Genomic DNA, 27,648 nt, shown 5'->3' with positions numbered 1-27,648 from the left:
ATCTATCTATCTGAGTGTAAATCACTATCTCTCTCTCTCTATCTATCTATCTATCTGAGGGTAAATATCTATCTATCTATATCTATCTATCTATCTGAGGGTAAATATCTATCTATCTCTCTATCTATCTACCTATCTGAGGGTAAATATCTATCTATATCTATCTATCTATCTGAGGGTAAATATCTATCTATCTATCTGAGTGTCTATCTATCTATCTATCTATCTATCTAGCAACTAAGTTAAACTTTAAACTAATTTAAACTACAAACTAATTTAAACTTTAAACTCATTTAAACTATAAACTACTTTAAACTTCAAACTACTTTAAACTATAAACTACTTTAAACTAATTTAAACTTCAAACTACTTTAAACTTCTTCAAACTTTCTGGTCCAAACTTTCACAAGCCAACTTGAAGTTTGTCTCGACGAACTTTTTCTAGTTATTATTATTCTTCTGAGACTAAAATTACCAAGACTAACTCCTCCTAGAGCTTTTAAGCTACATGCACCAAACTCAGCACAGACCTTCAGACTAACGCATCAAAGTGTGGCATCATTAAGGATGTATCAATTCTCTTTTTGCACTGTGAGGAGGAGAGGATCGAGAAAGCTTACCGAGAATGCTTGAGCGAGAAAGCACAGGAGCATCCTATGCGGAAGACTTTTTGGTCTAAGCATCTGATGTATACCTAAATTCTCCTACCCTTTTACATCTGGTACATTAGTTTTAATCAAGTTCACATTTACAGTTTAAATAAACCATAACTGAGACATACTTCTTGAATTATTTGGATTTGTAGTGAATATATTCATAAATAAAGTTTCAATAACATAACGTAAACATGCAGAGGTACTGCAGCTGCACAAAAACGTGCTCTGAAGTGACACTTGAGTGAGCAAGAACATTCTATTTTACAAATATATCTTGCTGGGGGCCTGGGTAGCTCAGGAAGTAAAGATGCTGACTACAACACCCGGAGTCGCAAGTTCGAATTCAGGGTGTGCTGAGTGACTCCAGTCAGCCTTCCTAAGCAACCAATTGGCCCGGTTGCTAGGGTCAGTAGAGTCACTTTGGGTTAACCTCCTCGTGGTCGCTATAATGTGGTTCTCACTCTTGGTGTGGCGCGTGGTGAGTTGTGCATGGATGCTGTGGAGAATAGCGTGAAGCCTCCACACGTGCTGTCTCCGCAGTAACATGCACAAAAAGCCACGTGAAAAGATGCGCTGATTGACATCTCAGATGCGGAGGGAACTGAGATTCATCCTCCACCACCCAGATTGAGGTGAGTCACCACACCACCACGAGGACCTAGTGTGCATTGGGAATTCCAAAATGGAGAGAAAAAGGGGAGAAAAAGAAAAAAAAATACATACATCCTCCCTCCTCGTTTCCTTTCTTTTCATGCTTTCTTCATTTCCTATGAGGGTGGCACTAGGAAACAAGAAAAGGGAAGCAAGGAAAGGAAAAAAGAAGCATTATGTAATAACTTTCTTATTCTATGACTATCTTCAGATCAAGATGTGCATGTGAGCGCCAAAGGTACAGCAGCAAAAATAGCAGGAAAATGGTCATGTAAAGCTACATTACCATGTTTTTAGTGCAAGAATTCTTGATCAACAATGGACTTCAGGGGGGAAAAAGTGCAAAAGAAAATGTGTAGAATATGGTTATGATTATCAAAGGATTCAACTACAGTTCCTTATCAGTCTTGCAAAGGTTCACATGATAAGATTTTGTGAAGAACTTAAAATGAGAATGTTTTATTTCCACAGGGCCATGCCGACTGATATTGGAGAATATGTGGGCACAGACATTGAAATCTCCTGGTTGCCTAATCTGGATGATTTAATGAAAGGCTATGCTCGAAACTTTCGCCCAGGGATCGGAGGTGAGTTTCACATCTACAGCTCACGACTCCAGCTTACCATTCACTTTTCAACAAAATTGAAAAGATGGTAGAGAACACGGCCAGAAATTAACAACCTGGTCCGATAGGATCACGTGAACATACAGTGTTTCAAAATTATTTTTATGTGACTCATGTATGTATCGCAGCAGTTTTCGGAGAAATTAACACTAAAGACACTACAACAACAATTACTTTTATTTACTTTTACAGAAATCATGAGCAAAACAGCAGATTATCTGTTTATAATTACTTTTCGCCCTGTTCCCAATGCTATCTTTTGACATGTAAACACTTTTCATGTAGCCCTTTATTTTAACGTTTCCATTACATAACCAATTACATTTATAAGCTTGTTCAATCAAAATTATGTTTCCTGGTATACAGTAGTGTGGCCCTCCCTCTCATCATCGTCGCCCTGCCTCTTAGGGCCGTCATTCTGCCAGGCTCACAATGGTAGTGGGCTGGAAAGTAATGGGAACTAGAGATTAATGGCAGGGAAAACATCCACAACAAACTGGCACAAGACAGAGCACACAGGGAGATCCTCAAGACAGAACTGACAGGAGTGCAAATGGCAAGAGAACAAAAACAGAAACCATGTGTTCACATAGAACAATAGAGACAAGACTTGGGGGTCAGGATCCAAGATTTATGTCTCTGCAGTGGTCCAAGCAGTGGGCATTTTTTTCAACCACTTTACATGATTTGCCTTCTACATTAAATATAGGTCTCTGTGGAACAATAATGAGTGTTTTCCAATCTGTTGGCGTTTTCAAACCAGGATGGCAGTTTCTAAACTATCTACTGAAAGAAGGAAATCTCAATCTAATAATTAGTGGGCATTTCCAAATCAGGAGGGGTGTTTCTTAACTGTCCAATGAAAGTAGGGAATCTCACTAGTTTTGAAAATGCCCAATGATTGGGAAAAGTCCATTTTTGTTCTGCAGTAACATTAGTTACATTGAGATTCCCTACTTTCAATGGATAGTTTAGAAATGTCCATCCCGGTTTGAAAATGCCTACAGATTGGGAAACACCCCTTACTGTTCTGCAGAGACCTGTACTTCCAGGATCCTGACACAAAGAAATATTAACAAACCAACAAATTAACAAACAAATGTAACTCTCTTTTAGAGCCACACTGTGGACATTTCACCTCGAATCATGAAATATAATTTTGCAAAAGATTTGACAAAAATGCCCCAGCAAATCAATTCCAGGGGCCAAATATTGTCCCATATTAAAAACCCTTTGGTAACACTGTACAAAAAGGTTTTATACATTAGTTAACAACATTAGTTAACATGAATTTACAATAAGTACTTTTTTAATTTTAGTTAATTTTTATTTCAACATTAAGGAATACATTTTTTAAATCAAATATATATGTTCACATTAGTTAATGCACTATAAACTAACAATCAACAATTGTATTTTTATTTACTAACATTAACAAAGATTAATAATTGCTGTAAAAAAATATTGTTCATTGTTAGTTCATGATACCTAATTTCTAGGAATGAAACCTTATTGTAACGTGTTACCAGCGTTGTTTTTTCAAACTGGTAGAGAAAGATGGTTGCTCCTAGAACCCTCTCTTTTCTCTTCAGCTCAGATCTCACCCTTACTGTTCCTGCCAAACCTGTGCCCCAGTTTCTACAGACTAATTTTAGAGCATTCAAATTAGTCCAAATATATTATAGTTTTCAGTCACACTTTATATTGGGTGGCCTTAACTACTGTGTGCTAACATTAAATACATACAAGTATATGTATTTACTGTTTAACTACATGTTGTTCTGCAAAATTCCCACATTTGCTGCTACTGAGGTTGAGTAACAGGTAGGTTTAGGGTTAGGGTTAGAGTTTAGATTTACATTTACATTTATGCATTTGGCAGACGCTTTTATCCAAAGCGACTTACAGTGCACTTATTACAGGGACAATCCCCCCGGAGTAACCTGGAGTTAAGTGCCTTGCTCAAGAACACAATGGTGGTGGCTGTGGGGATCGAACCAGCGACCTTCTGATTAACAGTTCTGTGCTTTAGACCACTACGCCACCACCTCTCCTACAGTTTAGGGTAATGTTAACAGTGTAACTACAAATGTAATTAAGTATAATATAAGCATAGTAGTTAAGGCCACCTATTATAAAGTGGGTCCAAGTTTTCAAAGAAATAAGCACATGATATGTGAGAGGCAAGATAAACCACACAAACAGAATGATCAGGAATCTGTGGAGAATGAATTACATAATACAGTATGTGTTAAAGTTACACTAAAACAGTAACCCTTGTCATGTGTAATCTTGTCATACAACCTCAATTTTACAGTTTAGATCAGTTTAACCAAAGACTTGCTTTTGCATCACTGAACTGCTAGACAAGAAGTGGACTGAGCCAGACTCCAATGTCATTTTATTACCGACCGGGACAATGGGGCCAGTGCCCAGGGGCCCTTGACTACCAGGGGGCCCTTAACTGCCTGGGGTGCCCTGGGCTTTAAGGCTGTGCAATCTAGTTTGGTGATCCCCCCTGCTTGAAAACCCTTTTGGACATGAACAACAAACCCCAACCCCCCAACAACTTTTGGGTGTATGGGGGCCCTTGGAGATAATTGGCCCCAGGGCCTTTGCAAGTCATAATCTGTCCCTGATTCCTACAGTACATTCTTTATAGGAACAGTATCCCAAAATGAAAATTCTCTATTCATAAATTTACCCTAAATACAAGCCTCTATGACTTTCTTTCTTCAGTGGAGCAAAAAAGGTGCATTTTTGAATAATTTACTGGACACTTTTTCATTATAATGAAAGTGAATGAAGACAAGGTGAAAATGTCACCTTTTTTTCTCAGAAAAGTGAAAGTCATATGGGTTTAGGAGCAGTTAATGTTTAACAGATCATCATTTTGGGGCGAACTATCTTTGGCATTTTGATCAAAAATGACCATTTGAGTTTCTTTTGCCATGGTTTAGATAAAGATTTGTAGAGTTAGATTAGAGTGAAATGAAGTATCCTAGAGAGAAAGATGCCAAATTTACTGTCGCTCCCCGAGCAGCTTAATTTTAAATAACAAGGGAATATTGCACAAAGCACAGTGATAAAACATATAAAATAGTGTACATTAATAGAGAAAAAATAAAGCTTTGCTTGGTTAACCCAGCTAAATTAAGGTGGAAATACGTCATCCAACTCTGTGAATAGACTTCACATCTATCAGAATCAGAATCAGCTTTATTGCCAAGTATGCTTACACATACAAGGAATTTGTCTTGGTGACAGGAGCTTCCAGTAAACAACAATACAAACAATACCAAAAACAGCAGCAAGACATAGGTAATTAAAAACAAAAAAGAACACAAAATAAATAATTATACATATACGTACATACACTCACCTTCATACATACCCACATACACACACGTAGTGCAAATCTAATACAATCTGTATATAAAGAACAAAAACCTGTATATTATGTACAGAGCAATGTAAGTAATGGCAGAAGTGGATATGTTGGATAATATAAATTAAAATTAAAATTAAACTGTGTATTGCACATAATTATTGCTCAATGGGGCAATTTAATTGTTCATTAGATGGATGGCCTGAGGGAAAAAACTGTTCCTGTGTCTGATGGTTCTGGTGTTCAGAACCTTTTTCCTCTCTCTGGAAGTGTATAGTTCTTGAAGGGGGGGCAGGGGGCAACCAATAATCCTCTCAGCAGACCGAACTGTCCTTTGTAGTCTTCTGATACAGCCTCGCTTAAAATTAAATAAGACATCTACTTTGACTGAGGTCCATTGAGAGTGCACTCTTTATTCTGTTCCCATTTTTTTTTTAATTCTAATGGTTTAAATAGAGCATGTGTAGTGTTGTATAATTTTGAGGTGTTGTAAGTCATCTATTGTCACAAACCTGCTTCAGAAGGCTTTACCATTTCAAATCATTGTATTAAACCTTAAAGGAATAGTTCACCAAAAACAGGTAAATATATCATCATTTACTCAACTTCATGCTCTCAATCTTGATGACTTTCTTCTGTGGAACACAAACAAAGATATTTTTCATATATGTATTATGTGTTTTTGTCCATACAAATTATGAGGACAAAACTTTCAAGCCCCAAAAGGACATAAAGGCAGCATAAAAGTAATATACTTGACTCGAGTGGTTTACTCCATGTCTTCTGAAGTGATACGTTTGGACAGACAAAATTAAAGTCCTTATTCACTATAAATCTTGAAATCTGCAGTCTCGTAGTCTTCATGAGAGGGGGGGGGGGACTTCTAAAATGTACCACACTCAACAAAAGTTTGATGAGAAAATGAGAATGCTAAATGTAATGTCTTATTGATGTATGATACCAGGGTTGAGTACCTAGCAACAGGGGTGCAACTACACATTTGTTGAGGGGTATGCAACGTAATGTGATGCCAATTATTTAATACAATCTTTTATATTTTGAATTTTTATACGAACAGTCTTTTAAATCAGCAATTAAATAATTTAGTTAAGAAAAAAAAACTGATTAATTTAATTTTATCTGCATCGTTATTTTCCATCCAAACAGAAAAGTTACTGTACATCCTTTCATTATTGTTAAATGTTGCTTTTTGGTTATTTGTAAGATATTATAAGAGATTTAAAAAGTATAATTATAGATACTCAATCCCGGTATCATTATACATCAATGAGAGCATTTTATCATCAACCTTTTGGCAACAACAGTACATTTTAAAAGTATCCCAAAAACACCCAAAATAGCACAATTGGGCATGAATTACATTTTATTTGGTCAGTTTCTCACCCAAAACCAGTCGTATTATTTCAGAACACATGGATTAAACCACTCATGAATGGATTATGACAAGCTTGAGATGGCATGAAGATGAGAATGATCATTTTTGGGTGACCTAATCCTTTAAAGGTGCTCTCAGTAACTTTTGTCTTTGTGTCATCTTGGACTTACACTGACATCTAGTGGTGTGGATGCATTTGTAGAAATGCATTATTCACAGTCAGCCATGATTAATTTAATCAATGAGTGAAAGTGTCCAATAACAGGACGGTTACTGAGATTAATCAAGTAGTATTCGGCTGGTTACGTGATCTCTCCATGTAGAATAAAACAGCTTTTATCAGGTTACTGATATGAAGGGAGTCTTCATTTAATGTCAGTACACATGATTTCCTACATATATTGCAAAATTACAATTCATATCTTTAAGAATTAAACTTTTTTTAATGAGGAAAAAAATTACTTAGTGCACCTTTAATACTGCACATAATAATAATGTACAAAAGATAAGGTCCCATGGTAGATTGAGGAGGGTTATTTATTTCCTTTTCTCACACATCTCTTCACAGGACCGCCTGTAAATGTTGCCATGGCTATTGAAGTAGCTAGCATTGATCATATCTCAGAGGCCAACATGGTAATGTATGAATATTGTTATGAGTTTGGATTTGAGTTCCATCACTGATATACAGTGGGTACGGAAAGTATTCTGACCCCCTTAAAATTTTCACTCTTTGTTATATTGCGGCCATTTGCTAAAATAATTTAAGTTCATTTTTTTCCCTCATTATTGTACACACAGCACCCCATATTGACGGAAAAACACAGAATTGTTGACATTTTTGCACATTTATTAAAAAAGAAAAACTGAAATATCACATGGTCCTAAGTATTCAGACCCTTTGTTCAGTATTTAGTAGAAGCACCCTTTTGATCTAATACAGCCTTGAGTCTTTTTGGGAAAGATGCAACAAGTTTTTCACATCTGGATTTGGGTATCCTCTGCCATTCCTCCTTGCAGATCCTCTCCAGTTCTGTCAGGTTGGATGGTAAACGTTGGTGGACAGCCATTTTCAGGTCTCCCCAGAGATGCTCAATTGGGTTTAAGTCAGGGCTCTGGCTGGGCCATTCAAGAACAGTCACAGAGTTGTTGTGAAGTCACTCCTTCGTTATTTTAGCGGTGTGCTTAGGGTCATTGTCTTGTTGGAATGTGAACCTTCGGCCCAGTCTGAGGTCCAGAGCACTCTGGAGAAGGTTTTCGTCCAGGATATCCCTGTACTTGGCCGCATTCATCTTTCCCTCGATTGCAACCAGTCGTCCTGTCCCTGCAGCTGAAAAACACCCCCACAGCATGATGCTGCCACCACCATGCTTCACTGTTGAGACTGTATTGGACAGGTGATGAGCAGTGCCTGGTTTTCTCCACACATACCGCTTAGAATTAAGGCCAAAAAGTTCTATCTTGGTCTCATCAGACCAGAGAATCTTATTTATCACCATCTTGAGTCCTTCAGGTGTTTTTTAGCAAACTCCATGCGGGCTTTCATGTGTCTTGCACTGTGTAGAGGCTTTCCGTCGGGCCACTCTGCCATAAAGCCCCGACTGGTGGATGGCTGCAGTGATGGTTGACTTACTACAACTTTCTCCCATCTCCCGACTGCATCTCTGGAGCTCAGCCACAGTGATCTTTGGGTTCTTCTTTACCTCTCTCACCAAGGCTCTTCTCCCCCGATAGCTCAGTTTGGCCGGACGGCCAGCTCTAGGAAGGGTTCTGGTCATCCCAAATGTCTTCAATTTAAGGATTATGGAGGCCACTGTGCTCTTATGAACCTTAAGGGCAGCAGAAAGTTTTTTGTAACCTTGGCCAGATCTTTGCCTTGCCACAATTCTGTCTCTGAGCGCTTCAGGCAGTTCCTTTGACCTCATGATTCTCATTTGCTCTGACATGCACTGTGAGCTGTAAGGTCTTATATAGACAGGTGTGTGGCTTTCTTAATCAAGTCCAATCAGTATAATCAAACACAGCTGGACTCAATTGAAGGTGTAGAACCATCTCAAGGATGATCAGAAGAAATGGACAGCACCTGAGTTAAATATATGAGTGTCACAGCAAAGGGTCTGAATACTTAGGACCATGTGATATTTCAGTTTTTCTTTTTTAATAAATGTGCAAAAATGTCAACAATTCTGTGTTTTTCCGTCAATATGGGGTGCTGTGTTTACAATAATGAGGAAAAAAAATGAACTTAAATGATTTTAGCAAATGGCTGCAATATAATAAAGAGTGAAAAATTTAAGGGGGTCTGACTACTTTCCGTACCCACTGTATCTGGCACATTCTTTAAATGTATTCATAGTGCAGAGTAATTTAATGTTATTTTAAGTTTATTTAAAAATGTTAAGCTTTTATAGAATATTCGGAGTCTGAACTGTTTGTGTCGACAGGAGTACACCATGACAATATTTCTGCGTCAGAGCTGGAGAGACGATCGTCTTTCCTACAACCACACAAACAAGACTCTGGGTCTGGACAGCCGCTTTGTAGATAAACTCTGGTTACCAGACACATTCATCGTAAATGCCAAATTCGCCTGGTTTCATGATGTTACAGTGGAGAACAAACTCATACGGCTGCAGCCTGATGGAGTAATTTTGTACAGCAGCCGGTACGTGTGTGTTTCAGAAATTCTGGTATGTTGACCGATTAAAGGGACAGTTCACCCAAAAATGAAAATTCTCTCATAATCATACCATCTCTCATCATGACTTTCTTTCTTCTGCTGAACACAAAAAAAGATTTTAGAAGAATATTTCGACCAACATTTTGAAGCTCCATAAAGCACATAAATGCAGTGTAATGGGGTTAGGTTGGCAAGGAGAATGCGGGAACCGCTGAACAGTAAACGTACATTTTAATAACATAAATTAACTTAAATCAACGTAAACACAAACACATAGACACACGCCCGGTTGCCACACGTGGCTCTCTCCCGAACTGGCACCTCCGGCTCGTCTTTATCCCCCTCCCGGCTGATTAGCCCGATTTAGGGCCAGGCGTGTATCTTTACAGCCCAGCTCCACCCTCCTCCTCTTCACACTCCTCCATTGTCCGACTCGGGCCGGGGAATCCCCCGCATGATGTACTCCCCTTCCTTCCGGCTGATGCCTGCCGGCAGGTCTTCCCCGCCATTCTAGAGCCCTGGGAGAGACGAGGAGATGGAAAGAGGAGAGAGAAAGAGCAAGGCAGAGCAACAGAGAGAGAGGAGAGAAAGAGAAAACTGTCTCGCCAGTCCCTGGACACGCCGTCGCCTGGTCCTCAGCCACTCCTCCGACCTCTGGCAGACGACAGCTTGCTCCTCCCCCAGCGGACGGCAGCAAGTCCTCTGGCCCCTGGCGGAAGGTACCGCTCCTCTCCTCTCTCAGTGGACGGCAGTGGTTCCTCTGAATCTCAGAGGCCGGCAGCGATGCTTCCATACCCAGGCAGACGGCCGTGGCTGCTCCCTTGGCGGATGGCCAGGGTGAGGACTGACTCCTCCTCCTTCCCGTGTTTCGGCACCAATATAATGGGGTAAGGTTGGCAAGGTGGAGGCGGGAACCGGCTGAACATTAAACGTAACTTTTAATAAGATAACTGAACTTACATCAACGTAAACACAACCACATTGACACACGCCCGGCAGCTGCATGTGGCTCTCTCACTCCCCAACTGTTTCCTCCGGCTCGTCTTTCGTCACTCCTGTCTGATTAGTCCGATTCAAGGCCCTCCTCCTCATCAAATGCAGCATAGAAGTAATCCATATGACTCCAGTGGTTTCTGTTTTTCATAATATCCATTTCATGCACATTATGGATGAAGGATTTTACAAACAACACATATTTTAGTGAATGGGTACCAACATTTTGAAGCACCATAAAGCACATAAATGCAGTGTAAATGGGTAAGGTGGGCAAGGAGAAGGCGGGAACCACAGTAAACGTAACTTTTAATAACAAAGCACACAGGGAGAATATATGGAAGAGAAATCAGGAGGGAAAACTAGGAGAACAGGGGTCGCAGATGATCGGCTAACAAGGTAATGAAGTAACTAGGGCAATGGGGCTGAGATCACTGTGGCATCTGCGAAACAAAAGAAAGAGGGACACAAAAGGTGGGGTATGATGCAAGACTGAGATACACGTGGCAATTAGGAAACAAAACAATGGCACATGCTCTCACAGACACAAACACGAATGACAAGAGCGCATATCACCAGAGACAATGGCAACATGCGCTCAGGCCAAACGACAGACAAGCCGTGACATTTGTGTGGGGGTTCAGACACATAAAAACAGGCAACCAAGACCGAAGCAGCTGAACCCCAGCACAACATGACAATGGATCGCTACCCAGACGTGCAGCGTGAGGCGAGCACCACACAAACCACTCCAGAGGACGCGAGAGACAAACACAAAACAATTGACATGAGTGCATGCTGCAAGAATGACCAAATGTGACAAGAGAATGCATGACAGCATCAAAAGGACGACCCATGCACTCTCTCAAAGACTAGACGAGACACTAAACAAGAGTGTGAGAGATCAGCCACAAAGACAACAAAACACAATCAACAAGTGTTTGAACTCTGACGCACTGGTTTTTACAGTCACATTAAAAAATGAATTTCATAGCCACAAAATATCAGTTCAAGTGTCATCTGCGGTCAAATGTTAATGTCTTCATTTATAACATATATATTGTTTTATCATTTGAAACCTAACAAACTTCTATTCAAATACACTTTGGGCCACTTTACATGAAATTGCACTGCAGTTAACAATGGACCTTTTTAAAAGGGTTTCTCCTAAAAGAGATTTGACAATAATAACAAAAATGGGTTCTCTCTCAAGCAACTTTCTGATTGTTGAAAATGTTCAAACAGATATCATCATTTTTTAAATCTCTATTGCTTACTTTATATGCCAGAGATCAGAATAAAGTATTTTACTGCTCTGTGTTTTTGTGTCACTTTCAGAATTACATCTACGGTGGCCTGTGACATGGACCTTACTAAGTATCCAATGGATGAACAGGAATGCATGCTGGACCTGGAGAGTTGTGAGTTAAAAATGGAAACCTTTATATGGCATTGCTGTTTACTCTCACTTTGATGTGCTTCATAATTTTCATTGCAATTAAATAATTTAATAGAAGGCTTGGGGAATGAGAGGATTGATTCAGATCAAAACATATGTTCTTTCAGAATGCAATGCATCCCAGCAGCCATAGCCAATGACAATAGCTGTAAATACTCTAAGCAATGATTGAACAAGGACAACATTGCATTCACATACAGTAGTCATGTTCACTATTCAAAGATCATCTGCAAATTAAAAATGCTATGTGTGGATTTAAAGGGATCTTTTTCTTTAACCCAGTATGTACAAAGCATGACATGCAATAATTGATTTAGAAACAACATAACTTTAAAGTATAGAATAAAACAGACTAGAATACAGTGGAAAAAGTGGGAATATGCAATTGTTGCCTCAATGATCTATTTCTACTTGATCTAACCAATAAGAATAACTCATTTGTCAAGCTGATTTAGTCATATTACAGAAAGTAATAATTTTGTTTATTTATATGTTACCACATGAAGCACATTTTTTAGATTACCTGAGAAAACAATAGAATAGAATAGAATGTGAAATTAAATATGAAGTGCATTGGAATGAAGTCAACCCTAACCCTAAGTCAATAAAAACATTTGTGAATTTACCATGTTAGTTAAAAATAAATATGATAAAAACATAACAAATATGAAAAATAATCTATATACTGTAATTAACGATCATCAAGTATCCATGCAAGTTACAAATATGCCTAGATAAAACAAATGGCTGTGAATGGAAACGAAAGTGGTATATTATTATAAATTACAAAGAAAGAACCAACAAAAAAGTATAAATAAGACAGATTTAGTTACTTCTGCCTCATTTATAAAAAAAATAGATATATTTTTTTACTTTTGTCTCATAAAGCCAAATGTCACTCAAAAAGACACTCAAATTGAACAGACTCATTTAAAGCCAAAGAATTGGGTCCGACAATGCAAATTAGTACAACAAGTTTACTTGTACTCGTGCTTGTAAAAATGTTGACACCAAAAAACAATACCATCTGACATAAGAATGTCACTGCATAAATATTCAGCGCACAAATTCAAATCACATTATGTTCTATTGAGATTATTCAACCACAAAGGTTGCGATTGAATGAGATAAAGTTTGCATGTGCTGCGCACTTCAAAGTAAATATATCTTGTTTTAATCCCAAAGAGCTCTAAAACACCATCATGAACAATCACGCTCTCTGTTTGCAGCAGATGACAGTGAGCAGAGCACTAATTCACTTTGTAGCATGCAGCACATACAGACTACATATTTATGTAATTAAATAGCAGCCTTGTGCAGTTTAATAATCACACTGGGTCACATAGGGACCTGCTTTTCCGGAGGTGAGAATCTACCATCAAAAACACTCCGAAACAGAAAATGCTTCACTACAAAATAAAAGCTCCATTTACAGTAAATGGAAAAACTTAACAATAGAAATATATATTTACATACACCTTAGCCAAATAAAACTATTTTTTTTTCACAGTTCCTGACATTTAATCGTAGAAAACATTCCCTGTCTTATGTTAATTATGGTCACTACTTTATTTTAAGAATGTGAAATGTCAGAATAATAGTTAAGAGAATAATTTCTTTCATCACATTCCCAGTGGGTCAGAAGTTTATATACACTTTGTTAGTATTTGGTAGCATTGCCTTTAAATTGTTTAACTTGGGTCAAACAATTTGGGTATTTAAGTTTGTATAAGTTGCTGGAATTTTGGCCCATTCCTCCAGACAGAACTGATGTAACTGAATCAGGTTTGTAGGCCTCCTTGCTCGCACACACTTTTTTTTATCTCTACACACAAATTTTCTATATGATTGAGGTCAGGGCTTTGTGATGGCCTCTCAAAAAACCTTGACTTTGTTGTCCTTAATCCATTTTTCCACAACTTTGGAGGTATGTTTGGGGTCATTGTCCATTTGGAAGACCCATTTGCAGCCAAGCTTTAACTTCCTGGTTGATGTATTGAGATGTTGCTTCAATGTATACACATACATTTCCTTCCTCATGATGTCATCTATTTTGTGAAGTGCATCAGTCCCAACTCCAGCAAAGCACCCCCACAACATGATGCTGCCATCCCCATACTTCACAGTTGCGATGGTGTTCGTCGGCTTGCAAGACTCACCCTTTTTCCTCCAAATATAACGATGGTCATTACGGCCAAACAGTTCAATTTTTGTTTATTAGACCAGAGGACATTTCTCCAAAGAGTGAGATCTTTGTCCCCATGTGCACTTGCAAACTGTAGTCTGGCTTTTATGGACTCATTTTACTGTGGATATAGATACTTTTCTACCTTGTCTTTTATTGACTTCAACCTAAGAGTATGTACACTTCTGACTTCAACTGTATCACTACTGTATATAGTTATGTAATATTTACTGTAATACTACTACTACTACTACAACTAATAATAATAAATCAATAATAATTATCTTATGTTTAAGCAATATCTTACATCTGTGATGATCATTTGTGCAGCACTTTATTTGACAAAATAACTCTATGTTGTCTTTTGGATTGTGCTGTGAGGTTCTGTATAAAAGCACTTTCATTTGATAAAAAAATAATACAATATTATGCTGGAAATTAAATGTTCTATTTAAGTTTTAAATAATTTATTTATTTAGCCACCATTTTGATGAAAACATTGAAATTTAATATGGATTTCATAATTTTTTTTACAAAAAAAAACTGCCGAAAATTAAGTATCTGTACTTGTACTCACTCTCCAAAAAATGGTAGCAGACATCCATATTCAAAATATCACATGATGTGACCTGGGAAGAGCAGCAAATTTTATCAAACAGACTGAAATGACAGTTGCAGCTGAGGGCATACTGAGCTGATTCTCTGAATGTTGACTTTGCAGACGGCTACTCTTCAGAGGACATCGTATATCACTGGTCAGACAGTCAGATACACATCCACGGCCTGGACAAACTGGAGCTGTCTCAGTTCACCATCACAGATTACCACTTCGTCACAGAGTTGATGAACTTTAAATCCGGTGAGGTTTTGCATCTACACTGACTGTGTTCACATTCACAAGAATATTTCAATTTACATCAGGAAATGGTCGTATGTATGTGTCATGTAAACATGATAACCCAATTGACAATATACATTATTTAATTTTTTTAATTACCTGGCATATACACTCACCTAAAGGATTATTAGGAACACCATACTAATACTGTGTTTGACCCCCTTTCGCCTTCAGAACTGCCTTAATTCTACGTGGCATTGATTCAACAAGGTGCTGAAAGCATTCTTTAGAAATGTTGGCCCATATTGATAGGATAGCATCTTGCAGTTGATGGAGATTTGTGGGATGCACATCCAGGGCACGAAGCTCCTGTTCCACCACATCCCAAAGATGCTCTATTGGGTTGAGATCTGGTGACTGTGGGGGCCATTTTAGTACAGTGAACTCATTGTCATGTTCAAGAAACCAATTTGAAATGATTCGAGCTTTGTGACATGGTGCATTATCCTGCTGGAAGTAGCCATCAGAGGATGGGTACATGGTGGCCATAAAGGGATGGACATGGTCAGAAACAATGCTCAGGTAGGCCGTGGCATTTAAACGATGCCCAATTGGCACTAAGGGGCCTAAAGTGTGCCAAGAAAACATCCCCCACACCATTACACCACCACCACCAGCCTGCACAGTGGTAACAAGGCATGATGGATCCATGTTCTCATTCTGTTTACGCCAAATTCTGACTCTACCATCTGAATGTCTCAACAGAAATCGAGACTCATCAGACCAGGCAACATTTTTCCAGTCTTCAACTGTCCAATTTTGGTGAGCTCTTGCAAATTGTAGCCTCTTTTTCCTATTTGTAGTGGAGATGAGTGGTACCCGGTGGGGTCTTCTGCTGTTGTAGCCCATCCGCCTCAAGGTTGTGCGTGTTGTGGCTTCACAAATGCTTTGCTGCATACCTCGGTTGTAATGAGTGGTTATTTCAGGCAAAGTTGCTCTTCTAGCAGCTTGAATCAGTCGGCCCATTCTCCTCTGACCTCTAGCATCAACAAGGCATTTTCGCCCACAGGACTGCCACATACTGGATGTTTTTCCCTTTTCACACCATTCTTTGTAAACCCTAGAAATGGTTGTGCGTGAAAATCCCAGTAACTGAGCAGATTGTGAAATACTCAGACCGGCCCATCTGGCACCAACAACCATGCCACGCTCAAAATTGCTTAAATCACCTTTCTTTCCCATTCTGACATTCAGTTTGGAGTTCAGGAGATTGTCTTGACCAGGACCACACCCCTAAATGCATTGAAGCAACTGCCATGTGATTGGTTGATTAGATAATTGCATTAATGAGAAATTGAACAGGTGTTCCAAATAATCCTTTAGGTGAGTGAATATGCCTGTATTAATCAGAATTGAGTCATGTCAACACATTATTTAGAAAATATCCACTGTAACAACATTCATTTATACTGTATTTGCCCATGACAATACAAAAGTAATTCTGGGTGTTACAAATGAACAGAAATATAAATACAGATGGGCAACACACGACCTACATTTTGCCATTCATAGTGTTCTTGTGTGCTGTTGTCAAGTACACTAATGAGTTCATTAAATTACTGTGCAGAATTAAATAAAAAATACAATGTCATAAATGGCAAGAGCAACTCTCATATATTCACAAGAGAATAGCAGGAAAATAATGCACATGCCTTAGTTTATTAGGAGCATGCTGTTTACTTTCGCTTTTTTTCAGAATATAGGTTTAACCAGAATAATGCCTTAATTGGAAAATTATGTGCATCAAACGTTGTCAGTGATTGCTTTTTCATGCTCAAGAATATTGCAACATTAATCAGAATTTTCAGATTATGTAAGCGTCATGTCAGAGATGAATATTCATTTATATCTGCGCATGTCTAAACAAAGGTAAATCTGGGTGGTATAAAACACATTTTTATAAACACTAAGTTTATAGTTTAATGTCTAAGTTTAATGTCTCATGACCTACATTTATAGCGCTCTTGCGTGTTATTATTAAGGACATGAATGAGAATTAATGGGTGATTCTCACAAAATGTGTCAAGAAAATATTCTGGTCTTATATTTGACTTCAGAATGAAAATAAACAAGTAAAAAATTATATTTTGCATTTAGAAAATGAAGCCTTACATGTGTAACATTATCTTAATGACAGTTCCGCACATTTTCCCCCAATTATCATTACCGCAATTTAGGGCTGGACTGGGAAGAGAAATCGGCCTGGGAATTTACATGGCAACTGGCCCAACTGTTGGGGGGTCGTTGTCCTTTTCTGCATTTTGTGGTCCGTTCTGCCATTTTGTGGTCCGTTCTGCATAACGTGGGGGGCTCATATTTGCAGCCCATTCTGTACTTTTTGCGGCCGACCCACTGGCCAGCTCGGTTCTCCCGATGGCCATTCCACCCGATTGGCCCAAAAATGCATCGGCCAACCGGGAAAATGTATGCCAGATTACCAGTCCAGCCCTGCCACAACTCGAAAAAAGATGGTTGTTAAGTTTTCTCATTACTGCAACATTTAAAAGTATATTTAATTTAAATTTAAGTATTTATACATCATAGTTGTACTCATTTGGTACTGCATTTTATTTTTAAATGATTTTATTTAAATCATTGTAGAACAGCATCTTTTTGCTGTAAAACTATAATGATAATGAGAATTGGGAGGTAAAATGTGCTGAAAATAATCTAAAATAAACATAATGTTCCTAAAGGTAGGCTTCATATTTTTAATGCAAACGGTAATCAAATTTTTTTATATATATATTTACAGGATTTGAATAAACCTAATAAGTTGATTAAAGATGCACTCAGTAAGTTTTGTTCATGTCGTTCATGCCTGACACCTAGTGGCCTGGATGTAGCATCATCTAAACGCAGTAATTTTCAGTTACAGGTGCCAATGTAAATATTCACATATATTAACAGTCAGCCATTATTTTCTTGAAAGTGTCCAATAACAGGACGGTTACTGAGATTAAGCGAGTAGTATTCGACTGGTCATATGATTCTCCCATAGCCGTCCCATGAGGAGACCCTTCAACTTTTTCAATGAAGAAATCATTACTGAGTGCACCTTTAAATTACTGTCCAAAATAACTCCAATCCAGAATAATAAATTGCAAAAGCATCTTCAGTATTTCCAGAAGAGATTATCAGGACAAGAATGTTTAGTTGGATGAAAATGCTCATTACATATACAGGAAAATTCCTGCAATAGCTGTGGGGCATATACTGTAGACAAAATCTGTTTTCAGGCTTTACCAGAATATGGACCTTAATTTGAAAATGATGTGCATCTGATATAGTCACAGAAACTCACATATAAGTATTTTAACTATTGTCAAAATAAAATGCTAATGCTAACAACTGACTTCAGCTAACATCTTTTCAAGCAAAATCTTGTTATTCCCGTTCTTGAAACAGCAGGGCGATTTCCACGTCTTAGCTTACGTTTCCAGCTGAGGCGTAACCGAGGAGTTTACATCATCCAGTCCTACATGCCCTCCATCCTATTGGTTGCCATGTCATGGGTCTCTTTCTGGATCAGCCAATCAGCTGTGCCGGCAAGAGTGTCTTTAGGTCAGTCTGTCAGTGTTCACACAGTATACACGATAAACTCATGTAAATTTCTAAAATATTCTCCATATCGAAATAAAACTGCAGTAAAATGAAATTATAACATTTAGTTTACAAAAGAAACAGTCGTTTATGAAATGATAAGTTAAATGAATAAATGTGTTCCATATGCCCTTTAGGTATCACCACGGTGCTCACCATGACAACGCTGATGGTCAGCGCTCGTTCATCGTTGCCACGTGCCTCTGCTATCAAAGCTCTGGATGTGTACTTCTGGATCTGCTATGTGTTTGTGTTTGCTGCCTTGATCGAGTATGCTTTTGCTCACTATAATGCAGACTACAGCAAGAAGGAGAAAGCCAAAGTCAAGACAAAAAAGCGTTCAGAGGTACTTCAGCAGAATCCAAGACACTTTTAATTACGAGCTGGTGTACCATTTGTGTATTTTTGTGCAAATTTTAGGACATCACATTAAAAATGCTGGATGGAAACACGCATAAACAATTAACGCTTGCTTGAGGTGTATAAATTGTTTATTTGATAAGATGAGCATAAACAATGATGGAAAAGCATTTACCGATATACAGTTTATACAGGAAAATAGATGCGCATTTAAAAAGTCATGTGCATACATAATCAATATCATGGCATAGCATCTCAAATGTTGCTCTGGTAATTCTGAAATGTTAAAGTCTGTCATCAAAATGATTGTCTACTATTAACTCCAGAACTGAGTGACACGCTTTCACTCCAGATTAGAGGTCGACCGATATTGGTTTTTTCAGGCCGATGCCGATCTTTTGAAATCCGGGTCGGCCGATGGCTGATTAATGCTGCCGATTTATTTTGGCCGATATGTGCTTGTTTTTAACCTCTTATTTGAACCTTTTATTTGAAAGATAAAATGTAACACAAATAATTACTTAAGATAGACAACATTTCTCAACAAATACATTTATTGAACACTTGACCAATCTGCACTTGTACACTTAAAATTAAAAATGTATAATGTAAAAACATATTGTATAAATAATGTATAACAAATAAATTAAATAAACAAAGCAGGTGTTACTGAACTGCTCCGAGACACGAAGGTTGAGATCCAAATGCAGCTTTAATTAAGGGACAATCCAGACACGTAATCCAATATTCAGAGCATCCAAGAGAAGCACAGGCATAACTAGGGATGGGTATCGTTAAGGTTTTAATGTATTACTATCTTACCGATACTGCTTATCGATCCGGTACTTTAACGGTATTCTTAACGGTTCTTTTTGATATATATATATATATATATATATATATATATATATATATATATATATATATATTACACAAATATAAACGTTATATAGGCACAGTGATTTAATTTCAGGACGGTCTACTAACATTACTGTTCAGGTGTGGTCTAAAAAGAAATCTAATAAAGTAATCAATTGTAAAATAACACTGCATAGTTTATCATAGATAGATTAATGGTTATTAATGCAGAAGTTATTCATTCAAGAGCTGTAAGTGATTTTCTCTTTGCCTTTTGTTGTTTGATTCGCAGTAATGGCTCAATCGTCACGTTTAATAGACAGCTTCCCCTTTAAGACCGAGTTCAGATCTAATAGGCTCCTGATGCAGCATATTTTCTCCCCAACTATTTCCATAACTACGTCCATTTAAGACATAAACTGTGTTTAAGTGAATCTCCAAGCCAGTCGTTTTGACATATTTTTGTGTATATTTGATAATTTAGATGCGCACATGAAACTCAAAGTAGCCTATACTTTGCTTGTCTCTTTGCGGTGTGTTTCGGAGCGCGCGCCGCCTTGGGAATGGTATCTCTTGCGCTCTTTTTATTATTAAACGCGTCCCGCAATTTAGCAACAGTAGCTAGACTACATTTTACAACAATCACCGATCGTGCTGATTCTGACGTTAAGTTTGAGTTTTAGGGAGTAATGTCAGTGCACCGCTGTGAAGGGAAGGAAGTTGTGCTAGACAGAATGCGGCTTATGTATAAATATTCTTTTTATAATCTTTGGAAGGCGAAATCTAAAATAAAATCAGACTAATAATCACAGATCTAAACCAGGCAATGTCTGAATGTTTAGTTCTGTCACTCATTAAGCTGGGCTGTGTTGTGCTCGCTGTGGCACCGCATGAGCAAGTTCTCTCTCTCTCTCTCTCTCTCTGAATAGCTAAATTGCAACACAGACAAATGGTTTCATATTATTATACATAGAAATGGCTGGCGAGATAAAATAACTTTCTCTTTATAGCAATAAAGAATGTATTTTCTTAATTTCTCCAGTACCGACAGCAGAACCGATAACGTCCGAGCTTACCAAAGCCAGTCCTTCACTAGCCTATACTGCACTGGTATATTTTTATTACTTATTTATCTGCATTGAGTGACAACCCTCTCAAATATAAGACACACAAACAGAACAAATAAAAGTCTCAGATTCACTGTCTGTAATTGCAAAATTCTTGCTTCCTTATTGTGACATGATAGCAACCCTTCTGCTGTGATAATGCAACTTCAACTACGCTATCAATATCCAAAGTAGCCGAACGTCATGTCAACTATCGCGTTTGTCACGTTTTTTCTTGAAGTTGGCAGTAACATATCAAAAGTTTTTAATTAAATCTAAAGAAGTTATACAAATTTAACCCTTACTGTTTTCTCCAAGGAACTTAGCTCCTTCCTTAGGCACTGGATGAGGTCTGCTCACTCTGCTGGAAAATGACTCTAGGGGCAGCGTGCGTCGAACACGTGTTCCACAACAACACTAGGCTGCCCACAGATGCGCCTGCCTAATAATCGGCTTGATATGCGTGGATATTGGCCGATGCCGATTATGTAAAAAATGCAAAAAATCCTAGACCTCTACTCCAGATGTGAGACATCTGCCGCTGAACGCTAACAAACAAGAGGTTTGTCAGAGCGTTTCGTCTGTGCTCTTTAAACAGCAAGTCATTTATTACATTTAATAAAAGAGACACAGTGCCTTCAACTTCCATTTTCATTTCTATTTTCCGCCAATTTAACCAGAAGTGATGATTTTGTTCGCTTAAACACATGGAACACTGAAACAAAGATGGAACGCTGCTTTTGTTTTTCAATATGTTGTTGAAATATTACGATTTTTCGCATAAATTCGCAACCTTGGATGGAACATTACTGTAGCATTGAAGTACATTCATTGACATTTATGAATATTTGTTTATCATATAGTGGAGAATAGTGACCAGACCGTTCATGCTCCTAAAATCACAAAGACTCAACAGAATGAAAGATATAGAAGCCTCAGTGAATTCAAATGATATGGACACGGCAAGCAAACAAGAAACTTCTAACCACTTGTGGAGAGCTGCAGTTCCAACCACACAACGTTCCAGTGCTGTTTGCACATGTTTGTTAGAACTACGGTTTCAGGAAACATCAAACAATCCATTAAACAATCCATTCAATGCCTATGCGGTTTTACCAATTTGTAGAGATTGCCAAGCAAGATAAGTACTTTGGAACGGCACTTGATGACAAATGAACTTTTTAGGCCAATACTGACGCCATTCAAGGGAAAGCACTCCAAAATAATTGGGAGAAATTATATGGCGGGTGTAGAACAGGTAAAGAAACAATCAACCTTTGGGAAACAGTCATTGCCTGTCAGACAATTAGAGAACGAACATGCACATTAGCTGGACCAGCATAACTTGAGCTAAAGAAGCACAATGTATGATATCATTGTTGTCAGATTTTAGTGGCGATTTGACACGTGTTCTTTGATCGTAATCTTGACCAACCATTTTGGAGATTTCGGTCTTTCAAGTTGATAGGAGCTGTACCTTTTTGCCACTTGTATAGAAAATAGCTGCCCAGGAGCGTTCCCAAGATGGCCACCAAGTGGACTGACTGACTTGCCTTGAAAGTCAGGATTGCAGTTTTATGATTGAGGTGTTTTTTTATTAATTTGTTTTATTCTTGATTCATTGAATCTATTTGAAACTTTTCCTTGATCTTGTCTTGTAGTCTATGGCGAAGAATGGAAAGCAGGCTATGGTTCTGTTCTCTCTGTCTGTGGCTGGCATGAACCAGGGCCTCCTGATCTCAAACAGGCAGAATCGATCCCAGCGCTCCACCGAGACTCCTGCAGAAGCGGCAGAGGAGAGTGAGTTGCGTCCCCCTCAGTCTCGTCGAGCTCAGAAGGAAGACAGCGAGGAGAAGAAATGCTGCAAGTGTAAACCCATTGACGCGGACACCATCGATATCTATGCTCGCGCTGTCTTCCCCTTCACCTTCGCCGTGGTTAACGTTATTTACTGGGTGGCGTACACAATGTGAATGAGCTCTGCATGTACAGTACTGTATGTCCATCAATAAACTGATGTGCCACCACATGAGATTACGATGATACAGGAATATCTACATTATTAAACTAGAATGTGATCTCATGAGAATTCATTTGTTTTTGTACGTGAAGTTTGGTTCTAGAACATTGCGTAGACACTGAAACAAACTGTAATGTAACGTAAGCCCTTTAACTTGTTTACAACTTTATAGACTTACAAATATTAACAAATAATTTGAGGTTTATTGAATATTGAGCTAATTGGTGGATTTAATTTTCTGTCAGAATTGTCAATTTAACACATTCATTATATATTTATATATATTATAGAATGACAAATTCAGTTACAAAATGGATTGTTCAATGAAAAGGGAAATCAATTATAAAACAATATATTGAATTCTAAAGCCACTTTTTGTATTTTCTAATCAATGCTTTACTCATCTGCCACAATAATAAAATGTATTTTAATTTTCAGAATGATTCTGGTTATTATATATATTATGTTTATATTTGTTTATCCCTTGTGTGTCAATTTAAAAAAAGTTGACACACAAGATGTCTGCTTAAAAAAAAAAAACTGCCATAATAATATTATACATTAATATTCTATGCTTTACATGCTATTAATATTGTACATTTCAGTGTCTATCCAAATATACAAAAATGCATGTGTAGACTTCACGTGCAAATACATGTGAATTAGATCACCCTGCATTTATTTGTATAATTAAATGCTTCTCCAAATATATGGACTGATGTAGACTTTAGAATACATTGAATGCATTATATTATATTATGTGAAATTATATTTGTTTTGGGGAGTTTTGCATTTCAAGGAGACTGACACATAGTACCTCTGCATTTTTGCAACGACTTTTTGTTGCTTTAAAATGATTCTTCTACACTAATGCTCTTAGTTGCCATTTAGGCCAAAAGAAAATACTCTTCACTAGTACACGAGTGCAGACGCTATGCAGGCAGGCTGTTCTGAACATCCATTAAAGTGTTATTGTGGTGATAATAAACCTCAGTACTCAAGAGGGCAATGTCAGTGTCTGTTCAAATGCCATTAATCCGAATATTTATTACCGAGTTACTGAATTAATACTGGCGTGCCAAGAGTTTTTTCGGGACTCAATTTCTTTATCCTATTATCATTTTCATAATATCTGCACCAGAATGGACTTTCTCTTGGTTCTGGTATGAATGATCTTAAACTCGGCATGAAATGGAAATTCACCCTATCTATTTCCTAAATGCAAGTTATTGATCTTATTGTGAACGATTCATCCATGTATATGTTTTATTTGTATTTGTATTTTTTTTTTTAACCTCGTAATCTTTAATCAAAATGTAATAACTTGATCTTCCGGTGAAATGACAGACATCTCTCTGGTGTCCGGTATGCAGGACATCTCCAATCATTTAGTCTGCTTAAACTCCGCCCCTTTCTAATAAATACCACAACCTTGCGTAGAGTTGAACGAAGCAACAATTTCATGTTGGTGAAGATGGCGTGGTGTATTTTCATCCGTTTTCCTTCAAAACTACCGTTCCTTAACCCAAATTTCCTTGGTTACGGTCTGCTGGCTTGAATTACATTTTGAATAAAGAGGAATAATGGTGAATTTGCGGTTGTGTTCAAGACTTTTCACTGAATTGCTGAGCTGATAACTAATGAATACAATACTTTGGATGCCTCTGGAGATAATTTATATTTTTGAATACAGTTATCTTGGGATGCACATCACGAGTAAGTGTTTTTTTCCTTTATATTTAGTGTATTGTGATTAAAATAGGGTTATCTTTTACTAACTCGTTTTTCAACTGCTACAGACTCTTCGTAAGCAATGACCGCGATGTGCTCTTGCATTATGTTGTCAGTTTGATCATAAATGTGTTGAGATCGCTGCTTAATTTCACAGATAACTAGCTCCAGAGCCATATAGAGAGAGAGAGTTGCGACAACGGAAGTTCTAAATGCTTGATCGTCACGTGATTCACGTAGACTTCAGATAGTTCCAGGAAGTGCTTTGGCGGGCATTTCAAACTGTTAGAGTAGAGTGACAGAACTGCGATTTCTGGTAATTAGTAGTCAATAAATGCATTTATTTTATATATTTATGTAACACACCGACATATGTATGTAGCATGAGTATGTTGTTACAGCGATGTTGTTTTTTAAAGATCAAATCAGCTAATATTTGAGGATTAGTGTTCGCTTACCGTTATTTGCCTCAACTTATTTCAGGCTAGGGTTTCTGTTGCCTTTTTATGTTACCTCATGTTCATTGTTTTCACTAATCTCATATTTATGACTTTTCAGATAGTACAGAGACAGGCTGGTGACAGGTGATTTCCAGCTAGCACCGCACAATGGGTCAATGAACTATTAACTATTAGCAGCAGTTACGTTAATGTAAAATTTAGTGAAATGAAGCTTATTGTTTACAATTCTTACAATTCTATATATAGTAATATAATTATTTGTGTATTATAAATATTATATATCTAATGTATAATTCTTACAATACTTATTCATATACACAATATATTCAGCTTTAAAACAACTTAAGCATACTCGTATATAAACTGCCGTTCAAAAGTAATGAGGATGAAAATTCAGCTTGGCATCACAGGAGTAAATTACATTTTAAAATACATTAAAATAGAAAACAGTTATTTTAAATTGTAATAATATATTACGATATTACTTTTTTTTAAACGATGGATGAAACTGAATCAAGAGAACAGATGTTACAATTAATAGGGTGTTCGTTACTAACTTTATCCAGCTCCAATCCTTGCCTAATCTGTTAGTTATCCGATAACATCCCTTATCTCCTAATTTAATGAGTAATACTCAACTATAAGGTTTGAATTTACAAGTTATTTTTATTTAGATGTACTGATAATATACAGAATAAGATAATATTATTCTTTAAACGTCTCACCTTTTAAAAGTGCGTCGCAAACGGTTTGTTCTGCTTCATCTCTACGGCGCGGCATGTGTTTGCTGCTACTTCTGGGAACTATTGAGAGGCTCCACGAGCCGCCATTGCTGTAAAAAAAAAAACGTTCCAATGAAGTTGTCGCAACTCTCTCTCTCTCTCTCTATATATGGCTCTGACTAGCTCTAATTCGGGCAGCACGGTGGTAGGGGTGTGTGTGTGTGTGTCCGTGTCCACTGCGAACAGATCTGCCTCTGGTCCGCTGTGCAACGCCCATATTTTCACAATCCAATCAACAACCAGTGGATAAACTCAAATCCCGCCCTACATTGTTTTCTTGTTCTATAAGCTGTTTTACTCGGATATAAATCACAATACGGAAGTAAAGACGGTCACAACTTCTGTTTCATGCCGACTTAAACCAAACTTTATTGAAAGACTCTGCTGCTGTCTTCATCCCAATTTCATCATTAAATATCTGGATGAAAATTTCAAGTCTTTTTTCCTTTTAATGGGAAGTGTATATCTGTGTTTTGGAGAATACATGATGGAGAGTAAATAATGACAGACTTTTCTTGTTTAAATAAGTTTTTCCTTTAACAAAATGAAAGTCAATTGGAGATTTTTTTTTTTTTTTTATGGTGGAATTATCATCGAAACTCAAGTATGAAACAAGTAATCTATAAAGAATAGCGTTGGGCTCCAGTAGAGACATAAAAACAAACGATCTACAACCAGTCAGGTGTCTAACCGGAAGCAGAGGAGCATAGTGTTCAAAACAAGACTTTAGTCTGAAGTCTTTCCATCTCATGACACGTGTTCGACCAGCAGATGTCCCCAGCGAGTCATTTTATGAAGCCTGTGGACATTTAGAAAATAAACTGTCCTTAAACACACTTTATTGACACACTGACAAGTTCTGTCCACTAACAGTGTCTATAGGTGCATAACAGGATAATTGTCATGCACAATGTCATCTCCATCCCATCTCAGTTTATTTACTGTTTTGTGTTTGAAAACATTTTGTGGTGGAACATTTAAAAAAAAAAAAAAAAAAAAAAAAAAAATAATATATATATATATATATATATATATATATATATATATATTTTAATGACAGACTAATTTGCCTTTCTAATGCAATTTCATGACATTTTATGTATCCTAAATACAGTTATTTTCACACTATTTTGTGTGTGCATAATTTGACACAATGACAGCTTTATTGGAAATGACATATAATACAAATATTTTGTACACAATTGATATTTATTTGATTTTTCTTCACATCAAACTGACACTTTTGTCTCCTTGGCAACCAAAGTACACATTGAACATTAGTGGGGTCCAATTTTTCATTGTGGTGAAAATTACACAGTTGTAAAAAAAAATCACTCACATGTACATGCATGGTTTATGTTCACTTCACCTTTAGACTTGTAATAATTCATATTTTTATACTGAATAATGGTATAAAATAATGGTTCTGGGACAAGGGTAAAACAATCTATAAATAAAAGGAATGTAAAGTAGTAAAAATAAATGATAAATTATCTAGTAAAACGTTTTCAAGACAGTTGCACCTCATAGAAACCAAATGGAAACAAAAAGTTTTAATAAGAAAATCAAGAAACACACCACTGCTAGTTCTGACTGCTGAAGATTTATTCAATTAAATACAAAATCAATACACGAGCAAATATACATATATTTTGCAAATAAAACCAATAATTTCAATGCTTTTTATCTTTCATTCATATCAGGGCTATTATACATTTTAATTCATTCCTAAATACTATACACAGTGGGGGAGATATTTGAAAAATAATTTGTGGATAACGTGTTAACCAGTGTG

General features: G+C 37.3%; 1 protein-coding gene and 1 long non-coding RNA gene across 3 annotated transcripts; one reads left to right on the top strand and one right to left on the bottom strand.

Annotated features, from left to right (window-relative positions):
* Nucleotides 1–1,781: 1,781 nt before the first annotated feature.
* Nucleotides 1,782–25,803, top strand: LOC127620836 (gamma-aminobutyric acid receptor subunit delta-like). 2 transcript variants are annotated; one of them, XM_052094097.1, is made up of 8 exons: nt 1,782–1,894; nt 7,286–7,353; nt 9,162–9,382; nt 11,729–11,811; nt 14,756–14,893; nt 18,344–18,496; nt 18,673–18,881; nt 22,521–25,803. In XM_052094097.1, the coding sequence occupies exons 1-8, from the start codon at nt 1,783–1,785 to the stop codon at nt 22,830–22,832; spliced, it is 1,296 nt and encodes a 431-aa protein (XP_051950057.1). In that variant the 5' UTR covers nt 1,782; the 3' UTR covers nt 22,833–25,803. The 2 variants fall into 2 exon arrangements, with proteins under 2 accessions (XP_051950057.1, XP_051950056.1); XM_052094096.1 differs by having other exon boundaries at nt 18,341–18,496.
* Nucleotides 18,368–25,899, bottom strand: LOC127620841 (uncharacterized). Its single transcript, XR_007967817.1, has 3 exons — nt 25,797–25,899; nt 18,692–18,832; nt 18,368–18,502 (listed from the first exon to the last, which is right to left on the bottom strand). It is a non-coding gene; the product is annotated as an uncharacterized LOC127620841 (long non-coding RNA).
* Nucleotides 25,900–27,648: the final 1,749 nt, after the last annotated feature.

Source organism: Xyrauchen texanus, chromosome 27, assembly GCF_025860055.1.
Source record: "Xyrauchen texanus isolate HMW12.3.18 chromosome 27, RBS_HiC_50CHRs, whole genome shotgun sequence".
Classification (NCBI taxonomy): Eukaryota; Metazoa; Chordata; class Actinopteri; order Cypriniformes; family Catostomidae; genus Xyrauchen; species Xyrauchen texanus.
This window is presented reverse-complemented; position numbering and strand designations above follow the sequence as displayed.

Excerpts from the sequence above, each read along its gene's own strand:
- LOC127620836 (XM_052094096.1), top strand. The coding sequence starts at position 1,783 with ATGCCGACTGATATTGGAGAATATGTGGGCACAGACATTGAAATCTCC. Across the intron at positions 7,354-9,161 it reads ATATCTCAGAGGCCAACATG|GAGTACACCATGACAATATT; the intron begins GTAATGTATGAA and ends TTGTGTCGACAG. Across the intron at positions 9,383-11,728 it reads GTAATTTTGTACAGCAGCCG|AATTACATCTACGGTGGCCT; the intron begins GTACGTGTGTGT and ends TGTCACTTTCAG.